At 46.2% G+C, this 14,964-nt stretch overlaps 1 protein-coding gene across 8 annotated transcripts in view; it reads right to left on the reverse strand.

Annotated features, from left to right (window-relative positions):
• The window catches only part of brsk2a (BR serine/threonine kinase 2a), a 189,800-nt gene that overhangs the window by 30,371 nt on the left and 144,465 nt on the right, over window positions 1–14,964 (reverse strand). For all 8 annotated transcript variants that reach the window (XM_030425352.1, XM_030425353.1, XM_030425355.1 and 5 more), the window contains 4 exons: window positions 13,003–13,119; window positions 7,316–7,349; window positions 7,145–7,213; window positions 5,541–5,687 (listed from right to left, as the gene is read on the reverse strand). In XM_030425352.1, coding sequence (XP_030281212.1) covers window positions 5,541–5,687; window positions 7,145–7,213; window positions 7,316–7,349; window positions 13,003–13,119 — 367 coding nt within the window. The remainder of the gene's footprint in view (window positions 1–5,540; window positions 5,688–7,144; window positions 7,214–7,315; window positions 7,350–13,002; window positions 13,120–14,964) is intronic.

The raw sequence follows: 14,964 nt of genomic DNA on the forward strand, positions 1-14,964 counted from the left end.
CAGGCGGAGGAGGGAAAGCTGCTGTAACGCTGGTCGGCTGAGGTGTGTGTACGAGTACGCGCTCACGTAAACGACATTTTTAACCTGCTGCTGCATGAAGTCATTTCTGTGCAACTTGTATTCATTCAAATGTTTACGTCCTTGCGTGTTTGCATGTCTCAATCATCTGAATGTTTATAAGAGGAGGGTTGGTGGAGCAGTAGAGTACTTTTCTGCGTTACACAGAAGGGCTGACGGGTTATGGCCATTAAAGGGATAGTTCGGGTTTTTTGAAGTGGGGTCATATAAAGTACATATCTATAGTCCATCTGTTTCCTACAGTTATCACCGATCAGCGCAGCCTCAGTTTGGAGAAGTAGAGAGCTGCTCCAGCCCAGACGCTCAGCTTTGTACTGCAGTGAACGGGGTCCAGCGAAAAAAGCGAAATTAACCACCTTAAACAAGGCTCACCTAGAGATTTTACATCAGGTCAAGTGTACGTTGTATAGGTAAAATTCATTCCGATTTACACCGCTGTCAGACCACGCTTTCTTTTGGCACCTCATTTACTCAACCGCAAAACCCCGTATCACTACGCGTGACTGCTAATGCGGAAGGATACGGAGAGTTAAGTTTCGCTTTTAAAGAAAGTAAACCTCTCGTCCAGCAGCTCGGTGATTACGGTAGGAAACAGATCGACTATAGATATGTACTTTATATGCCCCCACTTCAAAAAACCCAAACTATCCCTTTAAATAATATCACAATATTTCAGGCAATACAAAATTTATATCTTCATAAAAGCTAGAACTGGGCGACAAAACCAAATATCACAATGATTTCACCAAATGCCTCGATGTCAATATTGTGACAGTATTGTAGGGATGACTTTTTGTACTACTACATTTTAACACAATGAGATTTTTGAGTTATAATCATCTGCGCTGTGGATATAACGACTAAGTGGGCGAAGTTATTAGAACAGGAAGAACAATCTCATAGATTTATTGTAATGCAGCGTTTGAAATCCGATATAGCGACGTCAAAAATATAAAATTATATATCGTCTCATGTTACAAAAATGATTTAGCATTTATATTTGGCCTATAAGTCTTATTACAAAAGCCGAAACAAAGGAAATACATATTTTCATGCTATAGAAATTAGCAATTTGAAGAAAAACAGCAAAGACTGCAGTCCAGTCACTTAATGCTGACTGTAACATCTTCAAAATTGATTATATGACCTACCAAATGAGACAGTAGTCAGCAGGAATATGTGAGGGGGGGTGGTCGTGCTCGTTTTTAACAAAATGGCCAAAATACATCCCCATTGTTATTCGACTCTTCCCCATCTTCTTCCAGTCTAGCCTGTCTGACTCACTGATCCTTCACCTGACTGAGGTTTGTACAAGTTGGAATCTGTGGCCGTGACTCTGAAACATCAGCCGTCACGCAGCGCTGCGTATCAATAAAACCACGGCGCTCTCCGTGGTGCTGAAGCGGCAGATGAGCTCTGTAGGTGTGCCTTTGTTCTCTCAATCGTTCTAAAACATCTTCTGCTATAAAAAACTCTCCTTTATACTATATGATAGCCTATATGATCAATAGAAGGGTGTCAGCTTCACGATCAAAGTGACAAGTGAAAGAGAGGATCACAGAGACGCGCTCCTGCCTCCATAATATTCCTTTAATGCGTCTGTGATCGTTCGGCGGCATCTGTGCAGCTGAAAATACACCCCCAGAGGGTTCCTGTTATTGGGTCAGCGCCACTTTTAAGAATGAATACATCTCTGCCTGGTAGTAGCTACTTGTATCTTATCATGTAGAGAGTAGTGACGCCAGATAAAGATAAGTGTCCCCTCTCTCTCTCTCTCTCTCTCTCTGCAGCATCTGACACCGGTGAAGTTTACGTGATTAACTGCGCTTTAATTTCTCAATGAGGTCGGTTTCATTTCTCGCGCACTTGCTTTATTTTCCTTCCAGCAACCTTGATACTGTGCGCTGCCCACCCATGAATGCATAATGTGTCTGCGATTATCTGCTCTTTAATATAATAAGATAGCCAATCCTCTTCATTAGCCCCGGGATCATGATGAGGCAGGACGTTATGTGTTTCATTTGAAGAGCCAAGATGAGATGATTGTGTTCAGGTGGCTCGGCCCTCCGTCACCTCCAGGGACCCGGACTACATGGACAGGAAATGAAGAGAAAGGCTTTTTTTTTTTAGCGGGTTAAGCCTCTTAAGCTCAGGTACGTGCCCTCCCACCAGTGTGTGTGTGTGTACTTGTGTTCATGTACAAGCAAAACATAATTAACAGAAGGTGTAAGCAGACATACCGGAGCACAGCCGGGGGTTGTGGTCCGATAACGGCAATCGATTTGATTCGACAAACTACCGTCGACTTTGTTTAGGAAAAACAATCCCTCGCAGAAGAAGAGCACGTTCCCGTTATGATGTCATTCCCACCCACGGTGCGCCTGCTCATCCCTGACCGAGCGGTCGCGACTAAACTCCAAGAACGCTCAATCTAAAAGGGCTGTTTGACATTCTGTGAGGTTACAACGCGTCCCAAGAGCTCTGTTTGGAGCTGGAGGGAGGCGGGCGGGCGGATAGGTAGCATATTCTCTCCCAGCAGCTCGGCTTGCGTGTTACGGTTTGTCGAGGACAGCGCTGCAGGCTGCTGGACATATCTAGGGGATCTCAGGGTGACCCGTCCTCCTCGGGCAGAGGAGAAACTGAAAACTAGTGTACATACAGCATACCAAAGAGGTGACGTTCAGGAATCAACACCGCTGCTTATCTGAGAGGGGGGCCGCACCTTCAGGTTGTCAACCCTCCTGCAAATGAGCCTCTTTTTCTTTGTGGCTTTCTGATCTTTTTTTTTCTACCGTTGTTGTTTTTTTGTGTGTTTTTTCTGCGAGTTTAAGTTATTCTGACAGAAGGCATGAGGAAAAAATGGAGCGGTGGTGTCATCACATTTGCTTACAGGCAAGCGCATGTAAACAATTTTGTTTACCACACTGAGAACCTGAAGAAGGTTTGTGCTTACAGTACGAGTGTGAGAATATGTGGGGTTTGCTTTTTAATTGTGTGCGCACAGACACAGTAACTTCTGAGCACGTCTGCGTCTCTGTGTGTCGTCCAAATGCGAACTGCAAGACGAGAACAAAGGGCAGCACCATCTCTCTGTGAAGTGGGTTGTTTTTCTGAGATCTCTGGCCACCTCCATTATTTACATTTCCCTTTTGTCCATGGCACCCCCTCTCTCTCTCTCTCTCTCTCTCTCATCCTGACTCCCTGCCCTTCGCATCTCTCTGTTCTCGCGCCCTCCTCCAGCCGCCTCGCCAAGGTGATCAGATGCCGTGCAGAAAGGGGGACTGGCATTGCGATGAGTGCACTAAACAGTGCGGAGGGAGAGCTCACGAACAGCGGTCCTCTCCTGAATTCACATCCTGTACTTGAGGAGGAACTCAAACGGAATTGGGGATGAGGCGAGACAAACGCATTCGGAACACAAGGGAGACGAGAGTAAACAAAGAATGAGACAATGGCTGGCTCGGCAGCGTCGAGCCGATATTAGGCCACTTCAGTTTGAACGCGTATGTCTGCCATCGCGCTCTCTCCTCGGAGCATTAAAAGTTTTCCGTGCATCTGCAAAATAATGATTTCCCTCTCTTGACAAAGAACCGAGGTGTACAGGCTTTTCCCCTCATGAATGGTATCTCAAACAACATCTATAAATGTGTTTTGCTGCTTCTACAGCATCATTAGTAAACACTACAAGTTGCGGACTGCGAATATAAAATATTAAGCGCGAATATAACTCATGTCTTATTGATTGGGATCGAATGAATTGTGCATAACGAGGTGCAAAGGGTACTTTGTACCTTCGTGTAGCGCGGAGACACGGCATGCATAATGCTGAAGAATGGCAACACGCGCTGCAGAGGTTCACAAGGCTTGTGTAATATTAATATTTGTGTGCTAACGCGGATGTGAGGGCAGTAAATACATACCCTCAGAGATAAACGCATGATCACACACACGGCCACACGGTAGTCAGACTCATAAGAAAAACATGGAGATGAATAAATAACACTTTATAATAACATTACTAAAACATGGCTAATTCATAGTTAATTAAACCTGAGTTAATAGTTATTGAACTGTAGTGTAAAGTCATAAATGATGTTTATAAACCTTCATAAAAGACTTTCGTTGTTTGTTAACAGTCAAATTAATATAATAACTAATAATAACTAGACAATTCCCCGCCGGGAAATCGCGTGAGTGGGCTGTGCGCTTTGCCCCGTGACGAAAAAGCAAACATGGTATCAGCAGAGTTTCCTCACCATCAAGCGGGAAAGGCCTTAAAGAACACACTCATCAAGTTTTGTGGTCCTATTTTCAGAAATCTGGTGATCGGAGCGAATTAAAAAAAGGGTCGCAGTTTGGCAAATCCTCTTCCCGATTTACAATGGAGTGAATGGAGCAGTTGAGAGCATCTCTTGTCGGTTAGAGGCAGATGATTCAAAAACCGTAAATCCTACCGATAAAGTGGACACATTGAGAGAAAGAAGACAAGTGCGGCTACAACTTTGGAAAATATCACTGTTTTTGAGTGAAATTCGTGGCTGGGAGCGTCATGCAAAGACAACATTTTGGAGAGTTTTTTTGAGTCTCTCACCGTTCAAAGACTACACATCGTAGGAAAAACACTGAAGACACCTTGAATACACAGGACTTGTGCCTACATTTTGAAGTTTGAATGGTGTTTCTAGGTGAATGTTTGCAGGAGTAGGAAATGTTTGAAAACATAGAAGATTTGCGACTTTTTTGACCTCGTCCCATTCATTCCTTACGGGACATTTTTCACAGTTTTTCGCATGTTACGTCACGAAGATCTTCAGCTTCAAACTTGGATGAATATGATGATTACTATTATATGATACTTGTTGTCTCAAAGTTGAAAGCTGAAATAATCCAAAACAGACTTTTTCCCACGAGGGGCCAAAAACTGAACATTAATGAAAGAGGGAGAAAATAAATCTGGTACTTCATTTTGTTTTTATGGCTTAAGAAATGATTTTTTTTTACGACGGGATAATCCTTCTATGTTCGTTAAATGTTTTCTTTTCTTGCCTCACAGTGCTTCTGTCGTGCAGCCTGAATGAAGTGTCAATCTGCCCACTGTGCTTATTAATAAGTGATGATATATGATGACAGATTTGGCCCATGGGTCCCACTTTAGGCAGCCCTAGTCTAAAAATATCATCACGATAATAACGATATACCAATTAGGACGACAATCGTGATATTTGAAAAAGAAATATTGATATCGTGATTATAATAAGCCTCGTGTTAATGTGCCTCTTATAATCATTTAGGTTTCTTTCCATTTGATAATATTGTTTTTGTGAATTCTTCTGGCCACAATAATCAAGAAATTCCCTCAGTTACACATAGGGACTAAGCTCAAGACCAAAATCAAAAGTTCCCAAACGTATATGAGCAAAATCTTAAAGGTGTGAATCATCCAGTCTCCTAATGGAACTGACCGTTAGTCTTTTGGTGGCGTCCACTTCGATCATGCCACGGAGGAGGTTCTGACAGTCTGGAGGGATGAAGTGTGGCATGTGAAACACTCCCAGCTTCACCTTCTCCAGCAGATTCCTCAGGTTGTCGTCGTCGAACGGCAGGGCACCCTGCAGGGGCGAAGGAAAGAGGCAGAGAGTGATTAGAAGAGGCCAAGTTGTCGAAAGGGAAAAAGTTTGAACACAGAAAATAAGCCTTTGCTCGATCGAGGGCAGAAGAGAAACTGGAAAAAAGGAATTTGAATGACTAACAAGGCTCGCCAGAAGAAACAAAACCACATTTTGAGTCTTAATCCTGCACCACTTAAAGAACAGGCTCGCTTTCTCAACTTGTTCAACTCTCCAATTAGAGACGCTCTGCCCTGAGCCACGAGGCAAAATAAATAATAAACAGCAGCGAGCTGAAAACAGGGCTTTTTCTAATAATTACCCAGCTTTCTCATTTACCTCGTTCGTTTAACATTCTCTCATCAGAGTCATTCATCAGGGCGAGCTGACACCTCACAGATGTGGCTGCTTGATGAATGACAACCTCTAGCAGCAGACAAGATGGAGAGGTTGGGGAAAAAAGGCTGAGAAATTAAGAGAAGTAAAGGAGGGGGGAAAGCGGAGGGGAGGTGGGGAGAAGGCTTGTGTAACAGATGATCTGAGTGCAGCCTAACTGCTGGGGAGTACGCGCGTCTCCCACAATCAGACAAATGGTCTCGCAGCCAAGACAGCAGGACGGGAAAAAAAAAAACGGGAGGAAAGACGGTATTCATCTGCAGTCGAGCGGTGACGGGGAGAAAACTTTTGTTTTTGAAGAGAGAGAGAGAGAGAGAAACACAGTCATGGAGAAAAACATCAGGTTTTTACGCAACACGAAAGCACACGGGAGACTGTCCTTAACACAAGTACGCACGGATATGAGACAGAAAAGACACGGCGAGAGGGTGAAAGAGGCAAAAAAACAAAGACAAATAAACAGAGCCTGTGGCCAAAAGCCGCCCTGTCAGCGTTGGTATTTATTTTGGGCTCTCTTCTTTCAGTTTGGCGGGATGAATTATTCATGGCGCAGGAGTGTGTAGGAACTACAGTACAGCTGTTGATGAAACAAAGCTCCGGGGCTGCACGGCTGGGGAACCACAGACATAATGTGGCTGGAGAGTAGACCTGATTATGGATCCGGGATTGTATGTAGATCAAGGATAATGAATAAAAATCCGCTTCTATTCTCTGATCTTTCTATTACGCAAGAATATCAGCTCGAGGAGGTTTCAGCAACGTGCAAGACCTTCTCGATATTAGGATTTTCTTTTCAGCCGCCTGATTTTTTTTTAATGTTTGGACTCCCTGCGGCGGCTTCGGGATCATCTCATTCCACCGAGGTCAACTCTGAGTGAACGAGCTGCGAACGTCCTGTCAGAAGGTGCTCTCGAGTTCTACTTTTGATCCTTTACAGCCGGAGCAAAAAGGGGAAAAGGTAACCACTTATGGTTACATTGCATAACAGCAGACTTCAAGCAGGGGAAAATAAACTGTCTGTCAGTCCAGTCGCCATTATTAGGAAAGAACAAGCTGACACTCACCACCAAGAGGGCAAAAAGAATGACCCCACAGCTCCAGACGTCTGCTTTCCTCCCGTCATACTTCTCTCCCTGAGGACCGGAGAGTGTTTTGTTAGTGGGCGGAGTGTTAGCGTTGCTTAAAATAAGAAGCAGGACTTTGAGCTGGCTATGAATCATTGGAAAATGACTTACCCTGATGACTTCTGGACAGGCGTAGTGTGGAGATCTGTCAGGGGAGGAAAAAAAAAGAGCACAAAGAGTGAATGAACTGAGACAGAAACATAAGGAAAGAGAGGAAAAAAAACTCAAGGTTTTTTAAGGACTTTCTGAGTCAGAGTTATACAATCATGACGCTCCAAACACTCCAAAAGACATAAACAACCAGACGAAAGTGTGAGAAACGCTATTTAGGCGGACAGTAAATGTCTCCAGCGAGCGTAGATCAAGATGTGCTTTCGGGAGTTTAGACATCCTGAGGGTGTTTGGATGTCCTCCTGCTCGCTCACTCAAGGGCATCCTCTCACAGCAGACAGTGAACAGACCCACTAATCTTTACAGCACCTGGATGGGCTGACAGTAAACCCAATGAAGAGATCGACACACCAATATCGTATGAAGATTTATGGAGCCAGCTCGCGGCGGCCGCTCCGTAAGCCATGTGGCTACGGATGAGGAGAAGCGACTTGTTATTCCGTCCATACGCAGCTGCACGTTCGCAGCACTCTGACATTGCCAGATTGGCGAATTCAGCACCTCGGAGTGACAAAAAGAAAGTGGTAATGAAAAGCGCTCAACATCAATCTTGAATCAGAAAACTTTTTAATTACAGGACGTCTGTTTGTTTCTCTGATTATGGGCAGCTCATGTCTACATGTCACTGCACACAGAACGCAAATCAGGCACCTGTCTCCCCCAAAAACCTCTCTGCCTCCTCCTTCTTATCCAACACCAGGGCATGCGGCTCTAATGAGAGACCATCCGAAGTCTGTAAACATGGCGCCCATTAGCCCGCTTGTTGTCTTATGTACTCATGAATATCGGCCCTGACGAGGCGGCTTCCTCCGGCTGTCAAAAAACTGGCCGATAACAAACGCTGCCACCGCGTCAACGGGGGGGAAGTTCAAAAGCGAGCCTATGCAAATAGGGCCTTCCTGATTGCATGTGTCAGAGTGCATTATGCAGATGAGCGAGGAATAAAAACAAAAAACAAGCAGGAGATTTGCACTAGTTATGCCTCTCGAGTGCCACGACACGCGAGCCACAGCTGGAACCAGCGTGAACATAAACTCATTATTTGCAGGGCTTTAGGTGGCAAACACAGGATGAGGCTAAAGGCTGGAACACAAGCACCTCGGCTCTTTCTTCCTGAGCTGAATACTAATTTGACAATAAAAAAAAAACAGGAAACCAGTCGGCCACATCATGTACAGTATATGCTTCAAAGATCTGATCCATCTGCCACCTTGGCACGGTTATCATACGGCTTATTCTTCCTGTACGTCCACACATGTGAGATTTAAAACCGTGAAAATCTCCATAATTGTTTAATCTCTCCACTGTGGGAGGCGAGGATCTGTAGATATTCATGACCCCTTCGTTCCTGGTGTGTTTCACCTGGATTTAATGACCTCATGTTATTAAAAGGTGTAAATAAAGTTTATTTAAATGCGCGCCAGGTAACTGCATTAAATGTCTGGCAACATACTGTACATCATGAAATTTATATCGTGGTATAAAAAAAATAACAAAAAAAAAAATCCCTCGCTGCTCACACCAGAAATTCACATTATATCCTCAGACACTCAAGATAAATAGAAAACGCTGTAAGAGCCACTTCCCTCCGACCGGAATGAAAAATACAGTCTTTTGTAGAACAGTTGCGCCGCGTTGACACGACATTAGTCTTTTCCTGCTATTTGCTACTCCATCACTCTTACACAACTAACATCCCATAAATAAAAATGTACAGACAGAGCAAAAAAAAAAAAAAAAAATTGTCTTCGTTCTGACTACAATAAAATAGAAGCATAAAGACAGAAAACACATTTGGTTAAAGCAACGACGAGGAACTTTAATTCTGCGTTGATTCTGGCGCCCCCTGTGGCCAAACGCAGTAATCGTGATAATCCAGCCAGCGGATGCATTTTGTTTTGATGCTTTTGATGCTATTTTTATATGTTACAATTCGGATTTGTACGATTTGAGCATCTGTTAGCAGCAGTTAGCGGTTATTGTAGCAACAAGTAAAGGTGTCTGTCCATCAGGAAACTCCATCCTGAAGGTTCCGATCCTGGAGGACAACCAGAAGACAGTTTATGATCCAGTTACACTAATATAGTTGGTATTGTGTGACACCCCGCCCTCTTCTGCGAGAACAACAGGCAGAATAACTATAACAACTATCTAGAAGTAGTCCATCTTCCTGCCGATTGCCTTGTTTGCTTATGTAGGTCATACGGAGGCATCAGTATTAAAGTCCTGCTGTTCCCTAACCAGTTAAAAACTCCTTTCAGCACATCTATGGACCAAAGATTAAACTCAACCAGACGGCTACAGCGCGGAAAAGAAAAATGAAAAACCTTATCAGCGTCAGACTGTTTACACAGAGATGTCTGGCCCGCGAGTTCAAAAGAGTATTTCTAAGTTTACCACGAGATTAGCGACGTCCCTTACAGCCAACGGTACATTGCGCGCACTTTGCGATGAGAGCTTTGGAGATATGAGTTCCTACGGAGCCTCGAATGAATCAGCAATGGTGGGCCGGCGAGTATCGGAGGAAAACTGAGAGACGCAGCTCGTGTTTATGAAAATTCATCTTTTTTTTTTTTTTTTTTCTCTTTCCAAACCAAATTTGTGCGGCTCCTCGCTGCACACAGATAATTCCCCCTCATCAATCAAAGCAATAGAACTAAACAAACAGCGAGCGCTAATGAACTTGCAGCTGGGCTGATGCAGACCGAGCGAGGCAGAGAGAGAGAGAGAGAGAGTGTATGAATGATCCATATTTGTACATGCTCGCCAATGCCTCGACTCATCTAATACGCCTGTACGTCGGCATGTATTTATGTACGTTGCCCCGACCGAGGCTCCCCCCCCCGACGCTACCTGGGGTGAGCCTCGTCCTCGCTCGGCTCCATTACCCGTGGCAAATGGAATACATTTGTGTCAGACTGCTGCACCGGGGAGAGAGAGAGAGTGGGGGCCAGATAAATGCGTTTAATTAAAAACTGTCATATCTACACTTAGAGATGGGACAGTCAGAAGAGCATGAATAATCAATAACCACACGTACAGCGCGGTGCACACTCGCACACGCATTAGGCCACACAAACGCTGCTCCACACAAACAGATCAGGACGCGGTGATGGAGCCGAGACCGGAGCGAAGACTACGTCACTCAGCTGCGTGAGGGAGTGTGGGAATTTGCGTGCCTGCGTCTCTGCAAGACAGCTCTGCGTGCCCACCTGCAACAAGTACCTTTAGCGCTGCGTAAGTGTACGCGGGGGGGGGGGGGACCGAGCAGATGCGCTGCACCTGGATGGGGACGGCAGAATCTGCACGGAAGCGAGAGCAGAAACGCGTTCAAGTGTGGATACGGTTGGTCTGGAGAATGCTGCGAGAGCTGTCGCATTCCGTGGCCTCTCCAGGAAAAGGAAACACTTCAGCGTGGTCATCACGGCTGCAGCATGAGTCAATCGAGCACATTTTACTTGCAGATAGCTCTGCACACTGCACTCAGTCGGCCTGATCTCAACCGATGACTCATGAGAGCTTAGGCACCGTGCTACTGCTGGAAGAATTATGCAACGGTGTCAGCTTGCGTGCTTGTTTGCGGGCACGCACGCGCTTCAATGTGCGTGCATGTGTATTACAAGAGAGGGAGGAAGGGAGAGACAGGCAGGGAGACAACCAGACAAGCATAGGACAAAGGGTCCGGGAGGTCAGGGATGAACTAAGCCTTGCCAGCGCCGTGTGCGCACGCGTGGTTGCAGAATTGCGTGTATGAGGGTGCGTGTTATTTCAGTTGGGTCTGATTTGGAGGTATAATCTGGACAGAATCAGATCTGAGCCGGGGACAGATGTCACCGGGCCGTCTCTGTTTGGATCTGCCTCATGTGTAACCACAGAGCAGAGATTCTCCCCTCGACCTCAGGGTGACATCCAGAGGGCACCGGACTCTTTTTTTTAAAAAGTATTTCGGGAGTGATTTAGTCTCCTGTCATGTGTCACTGGGGGATAAATTAATCCACACAAAAATTTGGAGACACGCATCATTACGTGACACCCACCCCCTCCTCCGTTATAACATAATCCAGATCAACTGTGTTTCCCACGTACGCCTCGCATTCTCTCTGTAGGAAGGAAATAAATCACAAAATCTGCTTTTGTCAACTTGTGAAGAACACCTAAATAAACTGATTCTCATTTGCATTTGGTGGGGAAATAAAACAACAAGAACAAAAACTGAAAGTTATGCAGATGATTAGATGGTTAAATTGACAATGTACTATGCAAGGTGATATGAAATTTGTAGCCGTTTACATGTATAAGTCGATATGTGAGCGTATCGTGATGCGACGTTAACGATGAGACCTTCCTCTCTCTCGTCTCGCCCGGCTGCCTGTACGAGCCTGTGGACCATTTGTTCTGTTGTTGGATGCTGCTGGACTTCTTTGTGAGGGAGAGTCGGGTCGAATTTTTTCCCCGAAGCGGTGCAAAGGATGTGACTTTAAGCGCGTTCTCAAGTGCCTCGGCTTTTTCTCCACTCTGCCGACAGACACCAGCAGTTGACCAGCTTCCAGCACAAAACACAAGTGACTCAGAGCTGCTTTAACAAATAATACCCCAAAAAAGTCATTCAACAGAGGAGTGTCAGCTTTGGTTCTGTATAGTTCAGACTGTCCAGGAGTCGAGGCGGAGTTATGCCACCAAGCGGGTACATACTTCTGGCTCGTTGACACCCAATACATTCACGTTTTCTTTTCCTTTTACGGCCCATCATTGTTTGTAGTTAACTAAACAAAAAATGGTTTAAAAAAAAAAAGTAATTGCTTGCTAAACTGCTTGCACCACTTTACAAACCTGAATGTATTTGAGCTACCAGCAAGCTGCCACAAACTGTATTTAACCTGCGAGTGTAATCGCATTTGGTTCAACGCTCCCTAACTCTGTCTACCCATTACAGTTGGTAGAGCTCACGCGGTGACTCATTCCCAGAGTTAACTTCGGGTGAGAGGGAAATGAAAGGCGAACGACTTTGAATGCGGCAGTCAAATTTTCCCGTTAACCTCCGCTGTCACCCGAGTTTATGAACCCAGTGCTTAAAAGTAAACCGTCATCAACTGTGCCGCTTCTTTTTATTGACAGACGTGACCCTGCGCACTGCTCGCCGCACTCCAGGGTTAAATCAAAAACACTCCCAGGATATGGATGACCATGCTCGGGGAAGACTTTGAAAGTGACTTTCCCCCTGCAGACAAATTCATTACGGTCGTTGTGGGATTGATGGGCCCCGGCGTGGTCGTGACTGGCCGGTCATAAAAACCCGGCGTCAGATATGAGGAGACGGAGAGCGGTAAAGTGTGGCCGTGGCCCCCGCTCACACCCAGATAGCAGACTCTGTGAGAGACACCAACCGTTCCCTCTTCAAGAGATCAACACTCTGCGATAAGGGAGGCTCTGAGAACACGGCACCTTGCAGAGGACTTGATAGCTCCACTCATCATTCTCCATCGCTCCTCCGCTCTCCTCTCTGTGGCGTCCCGGCAGCTCCACCTGCCCTCCGCCTGTGACCTGTTCTCGCTCTATTCTTAGACGTTTCCCCCCCCCCAGACATTGAATTTGAAAACCGCATCGTGATGTTCTTCTATACAACTCACCCGCAGCTGGTTTCCAGCAGACTGTCTCCGACCTGAAGGGAGGCCATGCCGAAGTCTGCTATCCTGATGTTGTTCTTCTCGTCTAGCAACAGGTTCTCAGGCTTCAGATCCCTGTGGCTGAAAAACAGTCGGATGAAAAAACATAAAGCGGTTAATGAAACATGACAGAGCCCATCGTAAGTCATACGCGCTCGCACAGAAATATAAGGTGCGCTGCGAGGTCCATCAAACACCTGTGGATCAAGCTTGGATGCACATCCGAGCGCTGAGAACAACAACACAACGCCGCGGCCTGTTCCACCCTCCTCCTCCTCCTCCTCTTCCTCTCCGCAACGCCCTCTCTTTGATCGGCCCGTGCTGAGACGATCGGGGCTCCCACCTCAGCGCTGAGCTGGTACGAGGTGTGACAGCCCCCCTGCTGTGTCCTTTTTCTCCTTCTTGTTTCCCTCCCTCCTTCGCCCCTCGCCCCCTTTTCCTCTCATCTCCCAGACAGCCACCGGCGAAACCCCGGCTGAGCAAAGGGCATCGAGGGGAGCCGAGTGCTGAGGAGGTGTTCATTAGCTGCCATTCATTACTGCTAAACACAGCGAGGGGGATAATATCCAGCGGACATCGTCTCTCTCGCTCCCTAAAAGGGGGCCGCTGAGATGAAGATCTTTCGCACATCAAGCCCTCTCTTGCTGTGTCGGAGGTTAAGAATCTCAATTTTGATGAGTGACTGTTCAAAAGCAGGGTAGCGTTACAGCGTTGTATTATGCATTTAACATCTCTTTAACATCTCGGGGGTCGAGGGTTGTATTACATCACACCGCGATGTTCTGGAGATGTCTGCCAAGGCATCCCGCACATGTGGGAATGCCCCGATATCCACCTCCATCCATCTTTCTTTTCCACGTCCTTACATATGTGTACACTCACCTCCCTCTACGCTTTTTACAGTCGAGGGGAGCGCCATGGAGCCACGGGGCTGTCAGCGTGTCATGAACGAGTACTTTCATCTCCTCTTTAAACGAATGATAGAGAGGGGGAGAGGAACAATGGCTGGATGCGTCAGCCTTTGAAGAGTGCCTCATCACAACGGACGTTTAACCTCAGATGACATCAGCCGCTGTACAACTCGTTTCCTGTCCTGAGGGATTAGCTGTCAGCTGGTTTGTTATCACGCTGGCAGTCTCTGTGATCCCCGCTATAATTGAAATAAAATGCAGATAGCATCTAAAACAGCTCTCCCCGGGCGAAAACCTTTGTCAATTCACACAACCGTCACTCGGCGGCGATGTCAGTAGCCCGCGAGTTAGTCTTTTAACTAATACTGTCAAAGCGCACGCGGGGAGGGGAACAAACATTTACCCAACTTGCCCGGGGGGCCACCGCTGTGTGCCTGTGGTCGCATCTCCCAGGAATGTGCGTGTCCCCTTTTATTCCACCAGGCCAATACTGTACAGGAAAGTTCCTCATCAGCATGCCTGATTAAATAATGCTTTAAAAATAATGTTTCTCCCGGCCACAAAATGTTTCAGACAGCTGAAAGTTGCAAATCACTTGTGACTGGAGTTTAAACATGACAGGAGGTCAGATTGTGACTTTGCCGCTACAGGGAGGAGGAGACGGGGCCTGGAGGACGTTAAATAATTTGGTGCGACATCGTCAGCGGCGGCGGCGGTGACATCAGTCGCGCGCGTGTTTAAGACGACGTTCAAACATTGCTCACTGTTGACATCGGGGGGGGGGGGGGGGGGGGGATCTGCAGCTTGATTGCAGCCTGCAATCGTGGATCTGCAGCTTGAATCGAGTCATAAATATCTAAGTTCTCTTTAACTGTCAGCCTCGGATGCAACAAAGCGCACTAAATCGTCACCTTAATGACCCGTAAACACGGCGTAAACACTGTGTGATCTCAGGGCTATCACATGTAAAACACAAAGAGCCAGGCTGTAAAGACAGCGATCCACAAAAGGAAAA

The sequence above is a fragment of the Sparus aurata genome, chromosome 8, assembly GCF_900880675.1.
Source record: "Sparus aurata chromosome 8, fSpaAur1.1, whole genome shotgun sequence".
NCBI classification, from domain to species: domain Eukaryota; kingdom Metazoa; phylum Chordata; class Actinopteri; order Spariformes; family Sparidae; genus Sparus; species Sparus aurata.